Genomic DNA, 24691 nt, shown 5'->3' on the forward strand with positions numbered 1-24691 from the left:
AAGACACCTGCCTTCTTCCTTTGCATCAATCACTAGGACCCGCACATTTTACTTCCTTAACACCCCTTGTCTCTGACTCCTCCTCTGCTGCTGCCTGAGTTGAGGCCTCGTAATACATTCCAGTAAACTCCTACCCACACCCCCCACAGACGATCTCTCACTTGCTCCATGTCTCTTACGCACTGCTGCCAGAGTCAGCTTGTTAAACCCAGGTCTGACCCCCTGGCTCTTCTCCCTGTGTTAGCCTTGATGGCTTCCCACGCTCATTAATAAGACCAACAAGAGCCACACTCTCTCCTCTGCTTGTCTTTGCAGCTTTATTTTGGTGTAGCCATCTTCACACCCTCTAGTCCTGACATGCAGACCTGATGTAATTTCCCAAATGCCCCAGGCTGATTCATGGCTGAGTGTCTTTGTATCTGTTGCCCCCTCTTGCTGTTCTGCCTTCCTCTCCACCTCCTTCTGCCCTCTCGCAGACACCTAATGCCCTTTCCACACCAGTGAGCACCTTGTCTTTGCATTCTCGTCTCCTCTTCAGTGGCATTGACACTCCCTTTTCATGTCTTTCTGTCCCCCACACCTCTGTCAAGCACAGCATCTGCACGCTTTGTTGCATTTGCTTGCATAGATCGCGTAGTTTTCTTCATCTCCTAATAATGTGGACAGCTCATGTTGATTGAGGACTTGCTTTGAACAAGGCATTGAGCAACATGCCCTACATTTTATGTTAAATCTTCCCAATAGTGCTACTGCTTCTGTCCCTTTCCAGGGAGGAGGAAGGAGGCTTGGAGAGAGGACTGTCTTTTAGGAGCCCTGCCCAGTGTTTCCTGTGGAGGGTGGGGCCATCGTGGAAGGTAAACCTATGGTAGGGGTAAGCTGGGTGGCTGTTGAAGTCCAACCTTCCCCCTTCTTCCTCTAACCCTGATAACCTTATTCTCTGGGGCCTGTCTGCTGGTGGAGAGGCTTTTTTTTTTTTTTTTTTTTTTGCCATGACTTTGGTTTATAAATACAAGAAGAGATTTGGGGAAAGATCAGGGGAAACTGTCGAGCTTACAAGTCCTGAGAAGGAAGTCACTGCTCCTTTAAGTCTCATGTGAACCCCTTGTTCTCTCCCCAGCTTGTGGGGTGGAAGAAAAGCCCTTTAGTCTTGCGGGTCCTCAAATCCCAGTTTATGCAGTTTGGCCCCAGTCAGAGGTACCCCAGGAAGGCAGACTCAGGGTAAATTCTGCCTGTCTTCCACCAGAGAGGGGACTCACCAAGTGTGACTCTTGCCATTCAGTAGAATTTTTAAAATCTAACAAGTATTTCGTACCCCTGAGTAAAAGAGAGGCTTGTAGCTCTTCATGAAGAGAACAAGAAAGGCCAGAACTGAGTGTTTGGAGCCCAGTGAAGTAAAATACTGCCCTGTCTCCTGTCTGTCCACTCTAGCACTTGCACAAACCATGAAGAATTCTCCTTGGACTGTTTGCTTTTTGAGAATGTTAACACCTCGACTCTGGATTTCTGCCTGTGGAAAAAACCACAATAGTGCCAGAGGTGCTTCCATATGCAGGATTAACTCTGCAGTCAAAGTTTCTGTTGGGCAGGTGTGTGAACTTGATATCATAAATGCTGGCCCAAAGCAAATGGAAGAATGGATGAATGAACGAATTCGGGAATGAAACAAACTGTAACCAGGGGTCTCTTAGTTGTAGGTTTTCTACTAAACTTCACATTGAGACACAAAGGAAGGACATCTTATAATATAATGTTGGGGGTGAGCAGTCAGCTTGGAGGTGCGGACACATGAGGTGGGTTTTGATGTTTGCAAAGGAATTGACCCAAAAAAGAGTCAGGTGAAAAGAATCTGGGAATCGAGACCTGTTTCTCTGGGACAGGTGTGAGCGGGTCTGGGTGCTGCTGGGTTTGATTGGGGCAAAGGTTGCTTGTGGGGGCGTGGCAGTGGGTGAGGCCTGCGAGATAGGCAGGCGCCAGGTCCTAGAAGGGAGAGTCGGGGAGCAAGGCATGGAGCCTGTACTCTACTCTGAATCTTGGTGGTGCCTTCAGAGGATTGTTAGCAGGGGTCCGTGTGATCACATTGACACCTGAGAGAGCGACACGCCATGTACGTGACTGGGATGTGGAGGACGGATTTAAGGGGAACAGGACTGAAGGCTGTCACAATGATTCAGGTGAGAGAAGATGGGGGTCTGGACTAAGGGGACAGGAAAGGACAGATGTGAGATGAGGTGGCAGGCAGTTCTAGCTCCCTCTTCCCCCCAGTCTGCCTTGTTTTCCTCTTCTCATGGCTCCATAGGGTCTCAGTCATTTCATCATAGCTTGATCTCCTCCATCTGGAAGTGCAGCCTGAAGTTTTGAAGAGAGCAGGGAGCAATGCTTCACCCAAAGGGAGAGCCTCTCCTCAGGTGGCGTTTTGGGTCCATGGCTTGCTCACTTAGTGCATACAGACTTAGTGTTACTGCCATTCTTACTGGGATCAGCTTGATTGCCTTTAAGGTAGGGCTGTCCCATGGAAACAGGGAAAACACGATTTGGTTGTTGGGGTATCTGGAGCCAGAGGCAGCACAGACACTGCTCTAAGAGCTGCTGGGACAACTGGAGGCGGGTGTGGGTGGAATCCTGTGCTCCTCATCTTTCCTGCCCTCTTCCTAACACCCTCCCTCCCCAGGGGCCTGAAGTCTGCCTATACCTATCCAGGCTGAGCTGTAACCTGGGACTCTTGGGAAGCTCTGAGCCATCAGTGCAGGTGGCCCCGGAGTGATTCCAGACCTGGAGTAGGAGTGGGAGGTCGACTGCGGAGGTTGGGGGGTGGGGGGAGGTGAGCGGAGGGTGTCCTTTCCCTCTCGCCAGGGAGTCTGCAGTCACAGTTGCACTTTGCCTGGGTCAGTAGGCAGAGTCACGCTGCTGTGTGACAGTGGCACTGAGGCAGCTGCATTTCAGGTTTCCAAGAGACTCTGAACCCTTGGAATGCCATTTGTTTCAGGTGACGTGGAGGAGTGGAGGCACTCGGGTCAGTGTCTGAAGATGGATTCAAGGATGCCGCTGCTTGTTAGCTTGTCATAGGTTGCTCAGTGTTACCTCTCGGCCCGTAGTTTCCTCATCTGTCAATGGGGGCAGATAATGATCATCACCTTACACAGAAGGTTTGGTGAAGATAAAAGCAGGTTCATTGGCTGCGTGCAGTGGCTCACACTCGTAATCCCAGCACTTTAGGGGGTCGATGCTGGCAGGTCGCTTGAGGACAGGAGTTTGAACTAGCCTGGACAATGTAGTGAGACCCCATCTCTACAAAATATTAAAAAATTAGCTGGGCATGGTGGCATATATCTGTGGTCCTAGCTACTAGGGAGGCTGAGGTGGGAGGATAGCTGGAGCCCAGGAGTTCGAGGTTACAGTGAGCTATAATTGTGCCACTGAACTTCAGCCTCAGTGACAGAGCAAGACCCTGTCTCAAACAAAACAAAGCAAAACAAAAACAGCTTCATGCATGTATAAGATCTTTGTTAATTCTTTCATTAACTCTGAAGGCAGGATGCATCTTATTAATTTATGTAGCTCCAGTGCCAAATGCAGTGCCAGGCAAACTCAGTTGTTTGTTGATTGAACGAATGAATGGATGGTGCAGTAATATCTGTGGGGCTTGAGAAAGCCTGAATAATGTCAACTTATTAAGAGCTTGTTCAACCATGAAAAAGCCGATTTCCACATGTGCCCCTCCATATCACCCACATTTATATGAAATATGTGCCGATATTCTTTTTTTCTTTTTTTCGAGACAGAATTTCTATCTTGTCACCCAGGCTGTAGTGTAATGCCACGACCTCGGTGCACTGCAACCTCCACCTCCCTGGTTCAAGTGATTCTTCTGCCTCAGCCTCCCGAGTAGCTGGGACTACAGGTGCATGCCACTATGCCTGGCTAATTTTTGTTATTTTTAGTAGAGCCAGGGCTTCACCATGTTGGCCAGGTTGGTCTCGAACTCCCAGCCTCCCAAAGTGCTGGGATTACAGGTGTGAGCCACTGTGCCCAGCCATGCAGATATTCTTGAGGAAACATTTTAAAATGAAAACTAGCAGAAAGGATATTATCTTTCAACATTTCCTTTCTCATCAATTCTTGGCAGCACTTTTGCTGCCCAGTACTCTTCTGTTGGAGCCGTGAAGTGTGATAGGCCATTACTTTATAGATCCATTCATTATTGATACGTTATGCAGGAAAGAACTCCACCGCCATTCGGAAACTGAAGTGGTCAATCTCATAGATTGGAAAATATTTTTATGCCTATTTGAAACAAATGTCGTTCCTATTTTTTGGGATAAAAGGGCCCTTTCCCCCGGAATTGCTATGTTTCCTCTTTTCCTGTTCCTACACTCTGCAGAACTGACTTTGAAGTTAGATGATTCCCTTTTCAATCTGGCTTCTCACTTTCGGGCTGCTTAACTTGACTTAGCCATTGAACCTGTCTGGGTCTCAGTTTTTTTGTCTGCAAAGTGGGGCTGTGTTGGGCATGAGCATGTGCCTACAGGCCTCTAACTGGAGGGAGGGTCGGTGATCAGGGCCCTGGCTGCTGCCCTGAAGTCCACAGCTGGGCTTGCACTGCGCGTACATTGCTCCCGGGCTGCTCCCGGCCAGTGTCCGTGTGCAGCAAGGATACTACGGCAGGATTGTTTCTGGGAGACACAGGACTCCTCAGACAGCTGACTTCAGCCCAAGAACTCCTTGATGGGCTTGCTAAACTTCCTTAGGCTGGAAGATGCTTACCTCCTCCTTCCTTCTTTCCTTCCTTTTCCAGGGGTGAGACTTACATAGAGTCTAGTGGCTGTTCTAGCCTCCCCAGCTCCCTCTCATTTTCTCTCACACATGCATTCCCCCTAATAAAATCCATGCACATTTAATCCCTTCTTGGCATCTGCTTCTGGGGGGACCTACCTGGACTCATGCAGTGTGATAATTTCTTGTAGTGAGGACCGAATGCAGTGATGTAAGCAGAGTGTTTGTCAGAGTGACACCATGAGTAAGTGCCCAGTAGGCCATCAGGGCGCCTGTCACCTTCACCACCATCAGCATCACCATCCTCATCACCTGGCCAAGTTTGCTTCTTTGTTGGTTCCAGGCACAGAGAACTCCAGTGGTTCATTCCAGGTCACAAGGCAACTTTGTATTAGGGTGAGAACAACTATGGCTTCTAAGGAGAATAAATGGATTAATGAAAATACCATTTAAGAATTTATCTGACTTGGCTGGGTGCAGTGGCTGACGTCTGTAATCCCAGCACTTTGGGAGGCTGAGGTGGGCAGATCACCTGAGGTCAGGAGCTCAAGATCAGCCTGGCCAGCATGGTGAAACCCTGTCTCTACTAAAAATACAAAAAATCAGCAGGGCATGGTGGTGCACGCCTGTAGTCCCAGCTACTTGGGAGGCTGAGGCAGGAGAGTAGCTTGAACCCGGGAGGTGGAGGTTGCAGTGAGCCGAGATTGTGCCACTGCACTCCAGCCTGGGCGAGAGAGCAAGACTCCGTCTCAAAAAAAAAAAAAAAAAAAAAATAGAAAAAAAATTTATCCAACTTAAGCACAATCCAGATCCTTTTCTAGCCATTGAGATGTGCAGTCTTCTTTGCCGAAACAACAAACTCCATTTTTAGTGAAATGCACAAAAGGTTTTGTAACATTCTGAGATCTGTGCCGGTACTCCTGACAACTACAAATATACTCCAGCAGTAGACCAGGGCTGCTCATTTGCTGTTCCTGAGAACCCTGTGGACGTTTAGAAAAAAAGGTGGCTGCTATTATTCACATTTCACAGTAAGCAAACAGAGAAACTAAGTGACGGTTTCGAGGTCATGCTGTCACTGATGGATTTGGGACTGAAACTCTGGTTTTTGCTCTGATGCTTTGGAAGCTCAGGAATGGGTGGATTCTGTTCAAACTCTGCCCTAATGGACAGTCTGTTAGCAAACTGGCACCAGGACCTGGCCTGAAGAGACCTTTCTGAAGCCCAATTCTGCCCAGCCTCAGGGATGCTAGAAGCTTGGGAAGCATCCATGATGCAGGTCAGTGAAGGAGACCAGCCTCCACTCACCTCCATGCTCATGCCATTGCATGTCAGCTGATGAGGCTTTAAGCTAATGTTGGTTACCTGGTGCTGTGGAGCATGTTCCTTAAGCTGACTGGCAAGCCCCTGAGGCTGGGAGGGACTGTGCCTTATCCCCACCATACCACACCCCTTTGTGCCCATTCAGCATTAAATAAATGTTTGTTTTTGAGAGTGCTGGTGATTCTGATGGGGCTTTTGTGTAAAGGAATTATCACCACCCCCACCACCACCACCAGAAAACAACATTTGCTCTATGCCAGGTACTATGCCAAGAAATTGAGATCCAATGATTAAAATTTGATGAACTTTCTGACTCCAAGAAGTTGGTAGGCTAGTGAGGAGGATCGGCACACTGGGCCTGCCTGGAAGAGCCCAGGACGACTTCATAGAGGAGGTGGCTTTTGGCTGAGACTAAAGAGGATGGGAGTTTTCCAGGCAGATGAGGGTGGGGAAGGGGTTACTGGCTGAGAGGACAACACCTGCAAAGGTGTGGAGGTGTGAACAGAGCACTGCTGTGTTTGAGGACCTGCTTTCAGTATTGCTGGAGTGCCAAACTGTTTGCCATTTGATGCTGCTCATCCACGTTGTCTGCGTGGTTTGGATGTGCCAGCATTCCTTCTACCCTTCATTCACTTATTCCACAATCATTGATTGTCTACCCACCATGTGCCAGGTACTGTGCAGAACACTAGGGGTGCAGAGGTGAGGGGTAGACAGGGTGCCTGCCCACATGGAGCTTTCAATCTAATGGGATTGCTGGACAAGGGCACAGGCTGTATCAGCAGCACCGCACAGTGAGTGCTGGGCAAGGGAGATGTATTAGTCTGTTTGAGTGCTGGGCAAGGGAGATGTATTAGTCTGTTTGAGTGCTGGGCAAGGGAGATGTATTAGTCTGTTTTCCTGCTGCTAATAAAGACATACCCAAGACTGGGTAATTTATAAAGGAAAGAAGTTTAAGGGACTCACAGTTCCATATGGCTGGGCAGGCCTCACAATCATGGTGGAGGGTAAATGAGGAGCAAAGTCGCATCTTACATGGCAGCAGGTAAGAGAGCATGTGCAAGGGAACTCACCTTTATAAAACCATCAGATCTTGTGAAACTTATTCACGATCACGAGAACAGCACGGGGAAAAACCTGCCCCCATGCTTCACTTACCTCCCACTGGGTCACTCCCCCAAGATGTAAGGATTATGGGAATACAATTTAAGGTGAGATTTGGGTGGGGACACAGCCAAACCATATCAGGAAACCTGAACTAATGGAGGGCAGATTCATTTCCTGGGGCTTCCGTAGCAAATTGCCACACATGTAGTGGCTTAAAGCAACACTAGTTTATTATTGTATGGTTCTGGAAGTCAGAAGTTCAAAATCAGCCTCACTTGGCCAAAATCAAAGGGTAAGCAGTAGAGGTTCTTTCGGGAGGCTCTAGGGGAGGATACTTCCCTTGCCTTTTCCAGCTTCTAGAGGGACCACATTCCTGGGCTCATGGCTGCATCACTCCAACCTGTGTATCTGTCCTCACATCCCTTCTCTCTCTGGCCCTCCTGCTTCCTTCTTATAAGAACTCTTGCATTATATAATGCAAGATCATCCCCCATCTCAACATTCTTAATCACATCTGCAAAGTCCCTTTTGCCATGTAAGATGACATTCATATATGTCTTGGGGATTAGGATGTGGACCTCTTTGTGGGCCATTATTGTACCTGCATCCAAGGCAGGAGGAGAGAAGGTGCTCCCAGAAGTGATATTGGGTCAGAAGCGGGATACACATGGAAGCAGGGAGGCCCCTTGGGAGGCTGCTGGGCTGGTCCTAGCAAGATGTGACGGTGGGCTGGATGAGGCTGCTGGCCACAGGGGTAGGGGAAGGCCCAAGGGATGAAATACAGTGATAAGGCTGAATGAATGGGAGATGTGGGCAGTGGTAAAAGAAAGCCACCTTAGGCAAGGCTTACCTTCTTGGCATCAATAGGAGCAAGGGGGAAAGTGAATGCAGCATCTTTAGGGAAAGGTTAGCAAGAACATAATGCCCAGATTGCTGATTCTAACATATAGATCTTTCAATCAAGATTCCAGACAATTTTGCACTTGCGTAAATCTGAGGGAAATTTAATGTGGAGCGATTTTATTGGATTGGATAATATTCCATTAAAAGACTGACGTTCAGCTCGGTTTCCAAAGAGAGAAACTGATTCCGAGGGCCTAGGAGGAGAGGCGGATGTTTACAAACTTAGATTCTTCTAAGCCACCACCTCTATAGCCAGGTGTTTTGAACAGGGAGTGACATAGCCTGCTGTTTGACTTTTCCAACAGTGATTGAGCAGTTTAACTCCCCGCTGGAGTGGAACTGTTTACCCCACTTAGGTAATTAGGTTTATCATCTACTAATACCTTCTTTACACAACAGCCAGCCTGCACCATGACAGAGACTGTAATAAGAGTTGGAATAATAAAGGGAGAACAAAACTTAAGTGCAATGGCCGTTCATTGTTGCACAAGACATTTCTGTGATGCATGATAGCATTGCATGTGCGTCACAACCCCAAACTTCCTGCCATCGCAGAAAAGCCTCCAGCTGAACCTACTTGTTTCCAAAGTAATGAAATTGTCCTACAGAGAACAGGGACCTTAGAGAATTCTATGTGCTTCGAAAACCAGGAAACAGTTTTTTTCCAATGACATCTTATTGGAAAACGATAGAAGAAAAATTCTATTACTAGTAGGAGTGGTTATGCCTAAGTCACATCTTCTATTAAGGTATAACAAGCTCATCCTTTTTTCCTTTGTTTTGTGACAAGAGGACTTTTTAAGTCTCTAGACGTTCATCTCTTCTCTGCTCTTGGTATCACCAGCCCTTGGTGCTTGGATAGAGTAGTTGGTTATCCCTCTCCTATTTACTTCCTCTCCAAGTTCAACAACATGTTTGTTTTTAAATCTGGTGATTTGTTGTGTTCCTTACACATTGTTTCAACAAGGAAGCTAAGGGAGGAGGTGAATTATAAATGGTAGAGAGATAGCTTTCAATTTAGACCCTCGTAGAAAAATGTAAGCATTTCAAACTCAGTTTATACTTTTTTTTTTTTTTTAAACTGGGACTCCTGGTGCTTATTTTTTAGAACTCAAATGGGTACCTAGCAACTGATCAAATTCCCTAACTGCAGGCTTGGTGAACCAGCATTTCATCCTCACATTTGAAAGCTGGCTCAAAGAAGACATCTGTGCTTTGTTTCTGACACGTTTTGTATTTATTTATAAGCAAACTCTCTTCTTCTTTGTCCCCCACCCTGACTCCTCAGTGGCCGTTCCCGCAGCAGCACCGGTGTGCCAGCCCAAGAGCGCCACTAACGGGCAACCCCCGGCTCCGGCTCCGACTCCAGCTCCGCGCCTGTCCATTTCCTCCCGAGCCACAGTCGTAGCCAGGATGGAAGGCACCTCCCAGGGGGGCTTGCAGACCGTCATGAAGTGGAAGACGGTGGTTGCCATCTTTGTGGTTGTGGTGGTCTACCTTGTCACTGGCGGTCTTGTCTTCCGGGCATTGGAGCAGCCCTTTGAGAGCAGCCAGAAGAATACCATCGCCTTGGAGAAGGCGGAATTCCTGCGGGATCATGTCTGTGTGAGCCCCCAGGAGCTGGAGACGTTGATCCAGGTGAGCAGAGAGTGAGTCCATCTTAGGCCAACTGGTGGGGTGGATGGCAGTGTTGGTTTTATCTTTCTGGGTCTCTAGTCTTGCCTTCAGTTGAGAGGCTCTTGGTGGTCAGGGAAGTTCTCTCCAGGGAGGTGACATATGAGCTGAGACCTCCAAGAAGCGATAGTGAGGCATGTGACAGTGTGGGGGAAGGAGGGTCTATGTTCTGCATCTGGTTTTGGATGAGTGGTCAGAGGCGGCAGCAGGCCAATGGACTTTGGATTTTCAAGTTCAAGTCCACCTATGTGTGCTGATTAGCTCCTTGATTCTGAACTCTCTGTGGAATGCTGGGATAGAACCCAAAGAAAGAAAGAATTTTAAATATGCAGATTTAGAATAAGCAGGGATATATTAACCTGTCCAAGGTCCATGAGGTTGAGGTAGAGAAGAGGCCACCAGGTGTGTGGGTGAAGAGGCTGTCAGCGGCCTGAAACAGCTGTTATAGTGGATTTATGGGGATGAAATAATATGGATCACAGTAGTAGTAATCATCACGTTTGCTGTTTTTGAATACTTACTGTGTATCAGGTATGTACTAAGGCCTTTACATACACTGGATATTAAGGAAAGAAGATTCATAGGAAAATGGAAGCAGAGAACTTGAACTGCAGCCTAAAGAAGCAAGGCAACAATTCTGGGCAACAGATGTGGACTTGGCAGGGGTGGACTGTGGCGGTGAGGAGCTATAGAAAGCCAGAGAGTCATCTACGCGGCTGTGGTGCGAGGGACTGGATCAGGAGGGTTGAGAAGTCTGGGAAGCCAGAGAGAAAAGCAGTTCCCATAAGGAAGAAAGGGAAATGGTGGTGAGCCCCATTGGAGGGCTTCATCTTGGACGTGAAGGAGGAAGGCTGCCTCTGAGGCTGAAGTTCCACTTTCTATCCCAGACACCCTCCTGAACTACAAAGAGTGGGTTTTGGTGGAAGGCGGTGACATTTATGGAGGTGAGGGAGAGTCTCATCTTTCTGGGGGCTCTAAAGTTTGGAAGGTGGAGGGATGGAAAAGACAGCTTTTACAATTCCTTCTGACTCTGGGATGATGCACATTAAATTCTAATGGCTGCAACAATCCAAGATAGTGTAGGATTTGCCAGTCTGCGCTGTTTTATTATTTATTTATTTCCTACCATACCAATAGAGTAGGGAAATTCTGATGCTGCTTATGATCTGGCACTTTCATAGCAATCATATTCTTGTCAGTTAGTTTTAATAATGACTTGACTCTTAAATAAATAGAAATACAAATTCTTCCCTTCCTGGGAATAAATATGAGTTCATAACTATGCCCTATAATTCTTCTCAAGAAAATAAAATGTTAAAAATCCAAGGGCAGCATTTCATATAACTGTTTCATAGGAAGTCAGTTCTCCAAATGGCTTTGTCTTTTTTTTTCTTTTTCTTTTTTGAGACAGGGTCTCATTCTGTCACTTAGGCTGGAGTGCAGTGGTGTGATCATGGCTCATTGCAGGTTCAACTTCCTGATCGAGGTCTCAACTGATCCTTCTGCCTCAGTCTCCTGAGTAGCTGGGACTACAGGCATGTGCCACCATGCCTGGCTACTTTTTGTATTTTTTTGTAGAGACAGGTTTTCACCATGTTGCCCAGGCTGGTCTTGAATTCCTAGGCTCAAGCAATCCACCCGCCTTGGCCTCCTAAAGTGCTGGGATTACAGGTGTGAGTCACCACGCTCATGCCTTTTCTTCTTTCATGGGAAAATGCTAACACATTTGTGGTGATGAGATTTTTGTATTAATCAGTGCCAGATTTAAAGCCTAGCATGCTATAGAGAATGGAAGAAACAATTCTGGAGTAGTTTTAAGTAGCAGTATAATTACATTTATACACATTGTTGTGATATGAGGTAGGATCCTTTTTAATTAGTTGTAAGACACGTAATAATAACCTGATAGGTGTTCTGAAGTGAATCTAGTATCATGCTTGAATTTTCCTTTGTTAGGCAGTAAGATCTTGAAGAAAAGGAATGCGTTGTCTTATCTTTATCTCCACGTGTGACTTATGCTTTGCCTCTAATTATTGCCCATTAGATAAATGTTTTTAGAGCAAGATATCAAAGCAAATTGTAGAACACCAGTGATGTCACAAGCTATCTGAGCTTATCCATGCGTTTGTTGATTAATTCAGCATTTCTGTATTGCCCGTTCTTTAACCCTCTTCTTTATGAGAGAGCTCAGAGACCTGAATGAAGGACAGGGTCGGGGACCGTGGAGGTCTTAATTCCGATGCTGCCATTAAGACTGGCGTCCTGTTTTGACCTCAAAGACTTCTCTGTGAAATGAGATATGTGTGTGTATGCGTGTGTTTGTGTGAATGTGTTTGCACATACATACATGTGTGTACCTTTAAGATAATTTTATAACAATTTAAAAAGCTGCTCTTTATTAGGCACCTGTTATGAGCTGGGCATCATATACCCATTATCTCATTTAATCTTGTCAACAACACTCTAAGTTCATATCATGAATCCCATTTTACAGGTGAGGAAACATCAGTTTCCTTAAAGAGGTGAGTAACTTTCCAGCCACCAAAGTGGTAGAGCTGGTAGTCAGCGCAAGGTTGGACTGACTGTACACTCTCTCATCCAAATAGTCTACAGGCCTTTTAAGTAGATCTTGGTTTATATAATAAGCTCCAGTCTCTTTTAAACTTGTGCTTTATGTTGAATGCGGTATTAGTCCATTCTCGCTCTAAAGAACTACCTGAGACTGAGCAATTTATAAAGAAAAGAGGTTTAATTGATTCACAGTTCTGCAGGCTGTACAGGAAGCATGGCTTGGGAGGCTTCAGGAAACTTAGAATTGTGGCAGAAGACGAAGGGGAAGCAGGCATGTCCTATATGGCTGGAGCAGGAGGAAGAGAGAGCAAAGGGAGGGATGCTACACACTTTTAAACAACCATATCTTGGCCTGGCATGGTGGCTCACACCTGTAATCCCAGCACTTTGGGAGGCCAAGGTGGGCGGATGACCTGAAATCAGGAGTTCGACACCAACCTGGCCAACATGGTGAAACCCCGTCTCTACTAAAAATACAAAAATTAGCCAGGCATGGTGGTATGCACCTGTGGTCCCAGCTACTCAGGAGGCTAAGGCAGGAGAATCGCTTGAACCCAGGAGGCAGAGGTTGCAGTGAGCCGAGATCAAGCCACTGCACTCCAGCCTGGGTGACAGAGCATGACTCTGTCTCAAAACAAAAACAAAAACTAAAACTAAAACAAAAAACCAGACAAACAGATTTCATGAGAACTCACTCACTATCACAAGAACAGAAGAGGGAAATCTGCCCCCACCATGCCCCTCCTCCAACACTGGGGATCACAATTCAACATGAGATTTGGGCAGGGACAAAAATCCAAACCATATCAGACACCTTCCAGAATTTTAGCAGTCAAAAAGCATTAGATGGCCAGGTGTGGTGGTTCATGCTGATAATCCCAGCAGTTTGGGGGGCCAAAGCGGATGGATTGCTTGAGCCCAGCAGTTCGAGACCAGCCTGGACAACATGGCAAAACCCTTTTGTACAAAAAAATACAAAAATTAGATGGGTGTGGTGGCACACGCCTGTAGTGCCAGCTACTTGGGAGGCTGAGGTGGGAGGATCACCTGATCCCGGGAAGTTGAGGCTGCAGTGAGCTATGATTGTGCCACAGTACTCCAGCCTGGGAAACAGAGTGAGACCTTGTCTCAATAAATAAATCATTAGAGTTCCTGGCTGCCTAACAGGAAGCATTTCTGTTTCTTCTCCCTATAAACATGAGCATCAGTCCTGGACCTGGGATGTTTTTAGATCTCCATCTACTATGACTTACAGATTCATCCTTGTGTTTATCTACAGTCTTTGTCACAATGTAAGTTAAGCAGGTTTAACTGCCGAATCTGTGTCAAATCATTGCACCAAATCATTACGTTTTGCCCTTCAGTTCACTGATACCTTCACAAGGATGAAAGTGTCCACTCTTACAGACCAGGGAGCTTTCTCACACTTTATGCCTCTGAGTGGCACTGCATATAGAGATCACAAGAAACACAGTATTTAAAAATAGTCTGTCTTCACATCTGGAAGGGTTTTCAGTGTGCTGTGTTTTAAGCTGGAAAGATAGTGCTATTGTATCTCACCCAAGTCTGAAAGGAGTGACTGGTGAGTAGAAAGTAAATGGAAAGTGTTTATTTCGTCATGTTTCTTGGCTGGATTGAGTGAACCCCTCATAAAGCCAAGCTGGAATGTGTGCTTCATATTATTAATAACCAAAATAGAGTATCCAGAGAAGCATGATGCCCTCAAAATGCCTGGATAGCCTAGAAGAGCCGTAGCTCTTACAGCCATAGTGGGGAGGGATTTTCCAACAAGTAAGACCACTTTATGGGGTACCGTGGGACTCCAGAGGAGAGTGATGGGCCACTATCCCTAAAGGTGAAGAAAGATGGGTAGCTGTTATGAAGGGGACATTCTCATCCATTCATTTAGTCATTCATTCATCTATCCATCCATCCACTCGTTCTCAGAATTGCTGCTGAACTTCTGCCATATCAAGTAACATGCCAGGTGTTGGGGAGAGAAAGAAGATGCGGCCGGGCTCGGTGGCTCACGCCTGTAATCCCACCACTGTGGGAGTCCGAGGCGAGTGGATCACGACGTCAGGAGTTTGAGACCAGCCTGACCAACATGGTGAAACCTTGTCTCTACTAAAAATACAAAAATTAGCTGGGCATGGTGGCAGGTGCCTGTAATCCCAGCTACTCAGGAGGCTGAGGCAGGAGAATCGCTTGAACCTGGGAGGCGGAGGTTACAGTGAGCTGAGATGGTGCCATTGCACTCCAGCCTGGGCAAAAGAGTGAGACTCCATCTCGAAAAACAAAAACAAAAACAAAAAGACACACCATAAGCAAGTTACTTACCTCTTGTTTCTTCATCAATAGAATGTGGCCTCACGGTGTTGAGAGGATTAAATGCAGTAATTCATGAGAAAGGCTTTGAACTGTGCTTGGCACATGGTAAGTGCTCACAAAAGGATTATTATTGCTGCTTCTATTGCTGCTACTGTTCTTAGTATTATTCAGGGAGCTCAGAGTTTCAAGCAGTGATTCTTAATGGACTGGGGTGGGGTCACCGGGGAGGGGATGGTTGCCTCTAGGGGGCATTTGGCAATGTCTGGAGACATTTTTGGTTGTTACAGCTGGGGAGGTGCTCTAGACATCTAGTGGATAGAGGCCAGGGTTGCTGCTAGACATCCTACAATGCACAGCATAGATCTCCCTCCCACAAAGAATTATCCAGTTCAACATGCTAATAGGTTGAGAAGCACTGGAGGAAGAGGCATGTAAGCCAATAATTACAATCTGTTGGAATAGAGCTATCTGAAAGATGTCCAAAAAATGGAGCCCTAGTGAGGCAAATAGAGCGCAGAGAATATTTTGTGGTTATTTATCTCCTTCAGTCCCCACAGCTATTCTATGAGGATAGTCTTTGGTGCCCACATACAGATGAGGAAATGAGGCAGCAGGAGCTGAAATGATGGCTTAAGGTCACCTGGTTAGAAATGGAGGATCTAGGGTTTACTGCCAGGCAGTCTAACCACATATCCCAGGCTCTGAACCACCATGCACTGGAACAGAAACGCGATATCTGGGAGGGATTCATTGGGTAGGCCATGGTTGGAGGGTATCCCAATGGCTGGCATGTGGCCCATGGGAAAATGCTAACAAGTTTGTGGTGACAAGAATGTTATACTAATCAGTTCCAGATTTGAGGCACTGAAAGTGGTCAGAATGGCTTGAACTGAGAAGTATGAGAGTATGTGGAAATGAGGCTGGGAAGGGGGTCGTGGGAGCTGGACTGAGGAGGTGCTTAGAGGACCTTTATGTTGTGTGGAATGTCGAGTCACTGAAAGCTTTAAGCGAGGCTTGGAAGATGGAAATTGGCTGCTGAAAAAACCTTTTAGCAGTGGGGAAGTTGGGTTGGAGGAAGGAGAAACAGGAAGAAGGAAGACCAGTTAGAATGTTGCAACATCACAGGTGAGGGATGCTGAGAGATAGAGAAAAGGCTATATTTAAGAGAGTTGACAAAGAAAACTTGAAAATTACTCAAACCTCACTCAGCAAAGGTTTCTGCTATGTGCTCCATATCCCTGCATGGCCTGTAGCCCCCAAGACTCTGGGGTTAATCTCCCCACGTTAAATCCTATACCACTTAATGAGCTGAGTGAATTGGGCAAATATCATGTTGCCCCTGGCCTCCACTGCTCTTCTGTGAAATGGAGATTGCGATCATAGTGTCTACGTGTTAGACACTATGGTGGTCTGAGGATTAAACAAAAGAAGCTCAGTAACTCTGAGCTCTTGTTATTGCTGCTGCTTATTTGTTAGGGAAGGAAGAAAAAAAGAAACCAGAAAACTCCTAAATGATGCGCATTGTGGAGTTCCGCTCAGGGAAAAGAGAAGAAGGTGTCTGAAATGCCCCTTGGGCTTCAAACCCTGCATTTTCTCATAGACAAATTTTATTTCTACTGTTCAAGTGCAGAGTGCCCATCACAGAAGTCACTCCCCGAGTGCTAGGCTGGGCTGCTCACACCATGATGCTCTGTCTTTGTGTCTTGAGCACAGGGAATCGGCACAGCAAGTTTCCATTTTATTGAGAGGGTTTACTGTGGGCATCTAGAATGTCATCTTTATCCTTCGTCTTACTGGAGACTGTCAGTCTCACATTTATTAAGTAGACACTAGGGCCGGCTCCACTGATCTCTCTCTCCCCTGCTTCTCTGATTGGTTTGAGACACAGTTTCAGAGAACCTGAGGGACCCAGTGGGCTCAGGAGGCCTCAAAGCAGCAGGTCACCTGACCAGTGGAGTGACCATAGATTCCAAGGTGTGACCGAGTGAAAGGGCTTATATCCCCAACGCCTGACTGCAATTAAACCCTAATGAGGTGTGTGGATCTTCTAGAAGAAGGGTCAGGCCCCTTTAATAAGGACCCTTCTGAACAAAGAGACAATGACGCTAATCCGAATTCCACTAGGACCGAGTTTGATGTCCTAGGGCAAGCCGCTTAACCTGAGCTGGGGCTCAGCAGTTCAGCTCATAGAGGACACAAAAGATGCATCCATCTCTAGAATCTTGCCCCTGAGATGTGAGGGAGTGTGCAGACGATTGTAAATGGGTAACTTCCTGCAGAGCTAGTGTAACAATAAAATATAGCTACCACTTACTGACTGTTTACTTTCCTCTAGACTCTGTTCTAAGTGCTTGAATCCTCTAGCTCATTTAACTCTTGCAAGAAGCCTACAAAGTAGGTACTTTTTTATTCCTTTTTTTTAAAAACAGGGTCTTGCTGTGTCACCCACACTGGAGTGCAGTGGTGCAATCATGGTTCACTGTAGCCTGGAACTCCTAGGCTCAAGCAATTCTCCTGCCTCAGCCTCCTCAGAACGTTTCTGGGGGTAGGTTGGTCCAATCCCTTCAGAGTGAGCAGGTTGTCTCACTCCCTGGAAGGCTGGCTTCTTCCCTGCCTCTCTTCAGTCCTTGCCTCCAGCAAGTTACTGAAGTCCTCAGAGGCCTCTCCACCATGAAATGGACACTGTCTGTTCGTAGGACTACAGGTGGATACCACCAGACCCAGCTAATTTTTAATTTTTTTTTTTTTGGTAGAGACAGGGTCTCACTGTGTTGCTCGGGCTGGTCTGAAACTCCTGGCCTCAAGCAATCCTCCCACCTCGGCCTCCCAAAGTGCTGATATTACAGGTTTGAGGCACCATGCCCAGTCTGAAGTAGGTTCAATCATCATCATCTCATTTTATGGATGAGCAAATAAATCCCAAGAAGTTAAATAACTTGTCCAAGTCCAGACAGCCAAAAAGTGATTAAACTTGGATTTGAGCCCTGGGAAGCCAGACTCCAGAGCCCACACAACTGAACCCTTGTGCCATACTGCTCACTTGCATCAATGGTGAGTATCCCCTCACTAACATGTAGACCTCTTTGTAAAGCTTTTACTCCAAGGAAAATGCTGGAGGGAGAAGGAAATGTGATTCAAGAAAACTGGGCTGTCTTGCATGGTGCTATAGCACTCCACGTGGGGAATATTATATTTTCAAAGAAAGGGTGTCTTAGAAGGGGAATGATCATGGACATTGTATCAGATAGACTTGGTCCCTTAATGCCGCTAAACCTAAGGCTCCTCCTCATATTAAAGGGATCACAGTCCTCATTCGGATGATTGTGGGGAGTGAGTGAACCTAGCAGAGTGCCTGGCATGTCACTGGCCTTCAGGAAATGCTATCTCCTTCCCCCACCCGTCTTTCTTCTCTCAAGCGAACTGAGTAGACAAAGATAATTATACCTGGAGTACTTGCGTTTCTTTGGCAGTAGAATAAAGTAAATTAAATGTATTTCTGAAGTTGAGGTTTCCATGAACTTGATTTGGCGGTCACTCTGTCCCAAGAAAGCCTTTATCTTTGACGTCCTCACATGCCGCAATTGTTTATCTCCCTGTTCCTAGTGCAATTGTCTTAGAAGCTTCTATACTGACTAGTCTTGGAGAAAGCCGTAAAATATTCCTCTTTTGTGATCCTCAAATAAGAAAATCATGAGGAGCCTTCACTGACTGACGGGGAAGTGAAGAATGAATGCTTTGGTTTGCAGGGATGATCATTTGCAGCAGTCTTTTTTCAGGGTATGAATTCTGATGTTTCCCAGATGTTTTAAGAGTTCGAGTGTCTTCAGGGGAGCTCGAGTGGTCCCATGGCTGCCATTTCTTCTGGTCATAGCCTCGCTGAAGGGAGTAGCATTTCACGGGAGTGGGTTTAGGGTTGGATGAGGCGCCCATCGGGAAGGACATGGGATTTTTCATTCTAAGTGCCTTGCTGTAAAGCAAACGACAGGGGTCTATTCCTCTGTCTCTGGAGAACGTTTCTGGGGGCAGGTTGGTCTAATCCCCTCAGAGTGAGCAGGTTATCTCACTCCCTGGAAGGCTGGCTTCTTCCTTGGCTCACTTCAGTCCTTGCCTCCAGCAAGAGGGGTCTCTCCAATATGAAATGGTCACTGTCTGTTCATGATAGTTTTTCTGTCTGAAGAAAGTCCTGGGGCCTTCATCTGCCTGGCCGGGGCTAGGTCTGGAACTGCCTGGAGCATGAGCCTTTTGGGGGGTCTCTTCCCAACTGCTTTGTCTCTCTCTCTCTCTCCCCGCCACCCTGACTGGTCCAGTGACTCTTTCTGTTGGTGAACAGAAACTTTACCATTGGTTTTCACTTTATGACGTCTATGGGATTCCCCCCTCTGCCCCCAAGATGGCGTCTCACTCTGTTACCCAGACTGGAGTGCAATGGTGAGATCTCACTCACTGCAACCTCTGCCTCCCAGATTCAAGTGATTCTCCTGCCTCAGCCTCCCGAGTAGCTAGGATTACAGGCTGCTTCACCACCCCAGCTAATTTTTGTATTTTTAGTATAGACAGGGTGTCACCAGGTTGGCCAGGCTGGTCTCAAACTCCTGACCTCAGGTGATCTGCCACCTCAGCCTCCCGAAGTTTTGGGATTACAGGTGTGAGCCACTGTGCCGGCTAAGCATTTTTTTTTTAATCCTTTCCAAATAGAGTTTCAGATACTTTGCTCAGTACTGTGTTTGATGGTATTATTTGGCACGATTTATTATTTTTTTCATTAAAAAATTAAAAATGACCTATAATATTGTATGTATTTATGAGGTACATCGTGATGTTGCCATACCTACAATGTATGATGATCAGATCAGGGAAATTAGCATATTCATCATCTCAAACATTTATCATTTCTTTGTGTTGGGAACGTACAATATCCTCCTTCTAGCTATTTGAAACTATATACTAGGTTATTGTTAACTGTAGTCATCCTGCAGTGGTATAGAACACTAGAATTTATTCCTGTTATCTTGCTGTAATTATGTCCCCTTTAACAAATCCTTCCCTATCCCCTGCTCCCCTGACTCTTTCCAGTTAGCATCATTTATTAGGCACTGATTCTGTGCTGGCTGGGTGCTAGAGGGTTTACATATATTACTTAGCTTCATTTGCCTCTCTCCATTGCACCAAGAGGCGGCCACTGTTGCTGCCCCATTTTACAGAGGGTAAAGTTCTTGCATCTAGCTAGTGACCAAAGCAGGACTTGAGTCTAGCTAGATCTCTCTGACTCCAGAGGCCACGCTCTCTTAATCATACTTTCCTTGGCTTGACATGGTGGGCTTAGAGAGTACATAATTGGGTCAAGACAAATTCCTCCTGACAAAGGGAAAACCCACTCAAACGACATGATGAGAAGGCTCCTTTGTGACAGTTAGTGCTTGCCTTCTAATGCAGAGCTCTCTCTCCTGTCCTCTCGCTGTATTTGTAACCTTTCTGACATACAGAGAGCCTCCATGACAAGGCTAGGGTGGCCAGAGTGTTGGCCTCTGGCTTACTGACTCATTTTATTGGCTGTGCTTGTTGGGCCTGACTCCACCATGCTTTAGCGGAGAAGGATTTAGTCTAAGATGTGGGCGGCGGCATGTGAGGAGTGGGCATTGTGCTGTGGTCCTAGGTATGAACCTTTGATGTTGTCATGGCAACCAAAGCTGCTATTCTGCAGATGAGAGGACTAGAGATTATGAACTGCCAAACTGTCCTCTCCATACCCAAAGAGATGTTGGGTAATTTGCGTGACCCATAAACATTTCCCAAGGCTGTGGCTCTGCCCTTCTGCCAAGACCCGAGTCACTCACTTGCTCACTCACTTACTCATTTGCTCACTCACTCATTCATTCTTTCATTCAACAAACTTGTTGATTGCCTACTGTGCTAGATGCTGGGATGTAATGTTGCATAAAAGACAGACATGGTCCCTGCCTTCTTGGAGCTTATAGCTAGGATGACCAAATGTCCCAGGTTTTGTGGTTCTGGAGTAATTGTTAATAGTGCCCCTTTCTCTCTCAAAAGCGTCCTGGGGCTGGGTGTGGTGGCTCATGTCTATAATCTCAGCACTTTGGAAGGCTGAGGCAGGCGGATCACTTGAGCTCCGGAGTTTGAGACCAGCCCTGGGCAACATGGCAAAACCCCATCTATATTAAAAAAAAGTGTCTTGGTTTGAAAGATAAAATATAAAGTGACCCTACTTATAGACAGTCGGAGAGCCAAACTTATGCATGTTATTACACAAATAATTGTAACTAAAAGCCAGATGAAAGTTGCAAAGGAGAGGAAGCTAGAGCTATGGGACACCCGAAGAGGAGAACTGATTTAGTAGGACAAGGATTCCAGGCAGAGAGGGCTGAGTGAAGGCCCTGGATGGGAGGAAGCAACATGCCATGGCTGAGGACTTCAGAGAAGTGAGCAAATGTGCAAATGTGGCCAAAGGGCATTTAGCAAAGGGAACTTAGCAATTTGGCTGGAGACAGGCAGGAGCCAAACCATGCAGGGGCTGATTCTGAATTTTATCTTAAGAGCACTGTGAAGCTTACAGTTATGTTTTCAGTAGCAGAGTGATATAATCTGGTCAATCAGTACATTGCCATTTTGGTTCTTCATATAAACCCAAAGGGTTTTAAGTTATTCATTCATTAATTCAATAACTAAACATTTATGGAGTGGTAACTGTGGCACTCTGCTAAGTGGTTTGCTCTGGACTTCTGAACTGAATTGTCCTCAGTGGTGCCAAAACTCAACTCTTGGGGGAAGCCTTTATGGGCCCTTTATGTTGGGTCATGTCCTGCTTGGCCCCATTTGCCCTACACTCACTAGACTCTCTTGGGTGACCTTTACTTTTCTCTGTCCTCTTTCCATGACTGTGAGCTCTTTGAAGTTGAATCTATGTCTTTTGTCAATATATCCCTTCTGCCTGGCACAGTGGCTGGCCAATAGAAGATGCTAAAGGCTTGAGGAATGAAGGAATGGTGCTTTTTGTGTCTGTTCTTTTTTTTTTTTTTTTTTTTGAGACAGAGTCTTGCTCTGTCTCCCAGGCTGGAGTGCCTTGGCACGATCTCGGCTCACTGCAACCTCCACCTCCTGGGTTCAAGCGATTCTTCTGCCTCAGCCTCCCTAGTAACTGGGACTACAGGCGTGCACCACCATGCCCAGCTAATTTTTGTATTTTTAGTAGAGACAGGGTTTCATCATATTGGCCAGGCTGGTCTTGAACTCTTGACCTTGTGATCTGCCCACCTCAGCCTCCCAAAGTGCTGGGATTACAGGCATGAGCCACCATGCCCAGCTTTTGTATCTGTTTTGAAGACCAAGGGCCCTTCGTTTAGAACTTTCACAGAAGGAAAGCAAAAAATTCTTTTGTTTCTATGTTATACAAGTCTTTTCTTTTTGGTCTGGTTGTCAATAGTACTTCTCTGGATCTGCCTCCTGTATTCAAGTGATTCTCCTGTCTCAGCCTCCTGAGAAGCTGGAACTACAGGGGTGTGCCACCACACCCAGCTAAGACAAGAACTCACCTTTTTGTCTTCTTTATGCATGAGCAGATTCCCTTGGTATCTATAGCCGTCAAAGCTTTATGTATTTCCATATTTAGGGACATAAGGATTTTTAGGAAAGCACAGCACCTGAGATGTTCATGGAAATCCTTGTGGTGACTTCAGAGTGCAGATCTAGAGCAGCCCTCTCCATCCCGTATTTCAAGCAGTCTTTTGTCCAGGAAGTTTAGGTAGCAGCTCAGGCAGCAGGTGAGCTCTGGAGAGTGCAGGTTCGGGTTCTTTGAGCCCAGCGGCACAACTCTGAGTTGAAGTGACTCCTCCTGGCTGTTGCTTTGAATTCAGAAGAGCTGCCCTTTCACCAGCAAAGTGGTCACGCAAAAGATGCTTCAATGTGTGCAAGATCAGGCCTGCAGCCCCCAGCCTGTGTCTACAGGCCTCCGAGTCATTATTATTACTGTTTCCCTCCCTGGGGTTATTGATTTCATCACTGTTTAGTGAAGGAGATCTAAAGCTTTTAAGCCAGAAATTAAAGAGGTAATGGAAATTGGCATGCCACTGGAAAATGAATTTGCAAACGAGAATTCAATGTTCTAAAAAAACTCCCATAAAAATAAAACCAAAACCCAGAAGTGAATGCTCCTGTGACCGCATTTTTATACAAATGTGCATGGGTTTGTTCTCCTTTAGAGTGTGGCTGTATATATTATGGAATAATGAGATTTTGATGGTGTCTGGTTCCTACAATTGCTCTTATTACTTATCACAATACAATGTATTCATTTATATAACTAATATTTACTTAGTACCTATCATGAAGCAGGTGCTGTGTTTGGCTCTAACGATTAAAAAAATAATAAAAATTGCAAGATGCCTCCACCCTGTCCTCAAGGAGCTTGAGGTTCAGTATTAATTATATCGCTAGCTAATTCTGGCATAGTGCTTACTGTGGACAGGAACTGCTCTAAATGCTTTATGTGTAGTAACTCATTTAAATTTTACAGTGATCCTGTGAAGTGGGGTAAGCAACAGAAGAACAGAGAAGTTAAATAACTTGCCCAAGCTGAAGTGAGAGGTGGAACTGTGATCCAGCCAAGGCAGTCTGGCTCTAGAATCCATGCTTTTCAGCCATGATGCTCTACTCTAGTGGATAGTTACAGCCCAGTAACTGTTGTTTACTAGATTGGTTCTAGAAGACAAGGAAGCACTCAGGTCCTTAGTCACAGAGCAGGAGTCTCTGACTCAACCTATGGGACCCCAAAAAGGACCTTCATTCACCTGTGAGTCAACTGTAGAGAGTCATGATTACCTCCTGGTTGTCCTTTAGAGTGACAGGGCTTTGTGTCTTAACATAAGGTGTTGAGGCTGGGTCACCCTTTTCCATCTAAAACCAATGTCCATGGGTTATCATTCAGGTCTGCAATTAAGAGTAGCTTATCACTTTATATTGGGAACGTTTATTTTTCCTTCCTTCTCTATGGAAATGGGCAGAAGAGACGAAAAGCCTGGTGGTGCAGCTTAACTTTCCTGAGTAAGTGATTGTTTAACCTTTTGTTTTTTTAAAAATGGAGATGAGACATACAAATTATGACTTCTCTATGTTGTCCTTTTTTTTTTTAGTTGGAATAAGGTGACATGACAGATGAGCTTTAGAAAAATGTTTAGAAGGTGAACAGAGAACTATCCATGGAAGATAGAAGGCTAGAGTTAAAAGAGAGGACTTTTAACCAGTCTCAGCTCTGACACTTCCTAACTACTATAACCATGGACAAGTTACTTCTGTTTTCTGCAGTCTCACTTGTGAAATGGGACTAGTAATAGAATCGATGATTACAAGGTTTTGTGAGGACTAAATAGGATAATAAGGCAGAGTCTGGCACATTGCAAGTGCTGGCAGCTATGATTAATTTTAGGAGTATTCTAGAACTTTCCCTGAAGTTTCTAGCATTGTCTCCACTTCCTTGTTTCTCCCCTTATCAAACTATGCTCACGGGAGATTTGGTGACTCATTCTTAAGGAGGCACAGAAAATGATTATTTTTTTTTGGCACAGAATCTTGTTCTGTAAAGGGCAGTCTTGCTCTGTGGAGGCTGGAGTACGGTAGCACGATCATGGCTTACTGCAGCCTCTGCCTCTTGGGCTCAAATGATCCTCCCAGCTGAGCCTCCTGAGTGGCTAGGACTATAGGCATGCACCACCATACCTGTCTAATTTTTGTATTTTTTGTAGAGGTGAGATTTTGCCATGTTGCCCAGTTTGGCCTTGAACTCCTGGGTTCAAGCAATCCTCCTGTCTCAGCCTCCCAAAGTATGGGGATTACTGGCGTGAGCTACCATGCCCAGCTGGAAATGAAGTCTTAATTTGTGATTAATATTGATCACTCAAAAGCAACAAAGAGCCCTAAGTAAATAGCTACAATAAAAACAAGATAGCAGAAGCCTCTCTTTTTCATGATGTTATTAATCATCTAAATATTAAATTTCAGGCTC

The 24691-nt window shown here is 45.8% G+C and overlaps 1 protein-coding gene across 4 annotated transcripts in view; it reads left to right on the top strand.

The window, feature by feature from the left end:
* The window catches only part of KCNK10 (potassium two pore domain channel subfamily K member 10), a 144417-nt gene that overhangs the window by 54467 nt on the left and 65259 nt on the right, over positions 1-24691 (top strand). For all 4 annotated transcript variants that reach the window (XM_055288517.2, XM_055288519.2, XM_055288516.2 and 1 more), the window contains exon 2: positions 9392-9741. In XM_055288517.2, the coding sequence (XP_055144492.1) occupies positions 9392-9741 (350 nt within the window). The remainder of the gene's footprint in view (positions 1-9391; positions 9742-24691) is intronic.

Source organism: Symphalangus syndactylus, chromosome 8 (genome assembly GCF_028878055.3).
Source record: "Symphalangus syndactylus isolate Jambi chromosome 8, NHGRI_mSymSyn1-v2.1_pri, whole genome shotgun sequence".
Classification (NCBI taxonomy): domain Eukaryota; kingdom Metazoa; phylum Chordata; class Mammalia; order Primates; family Hylobatidae; genus Symphalangus; species Symphalangus syndactylus.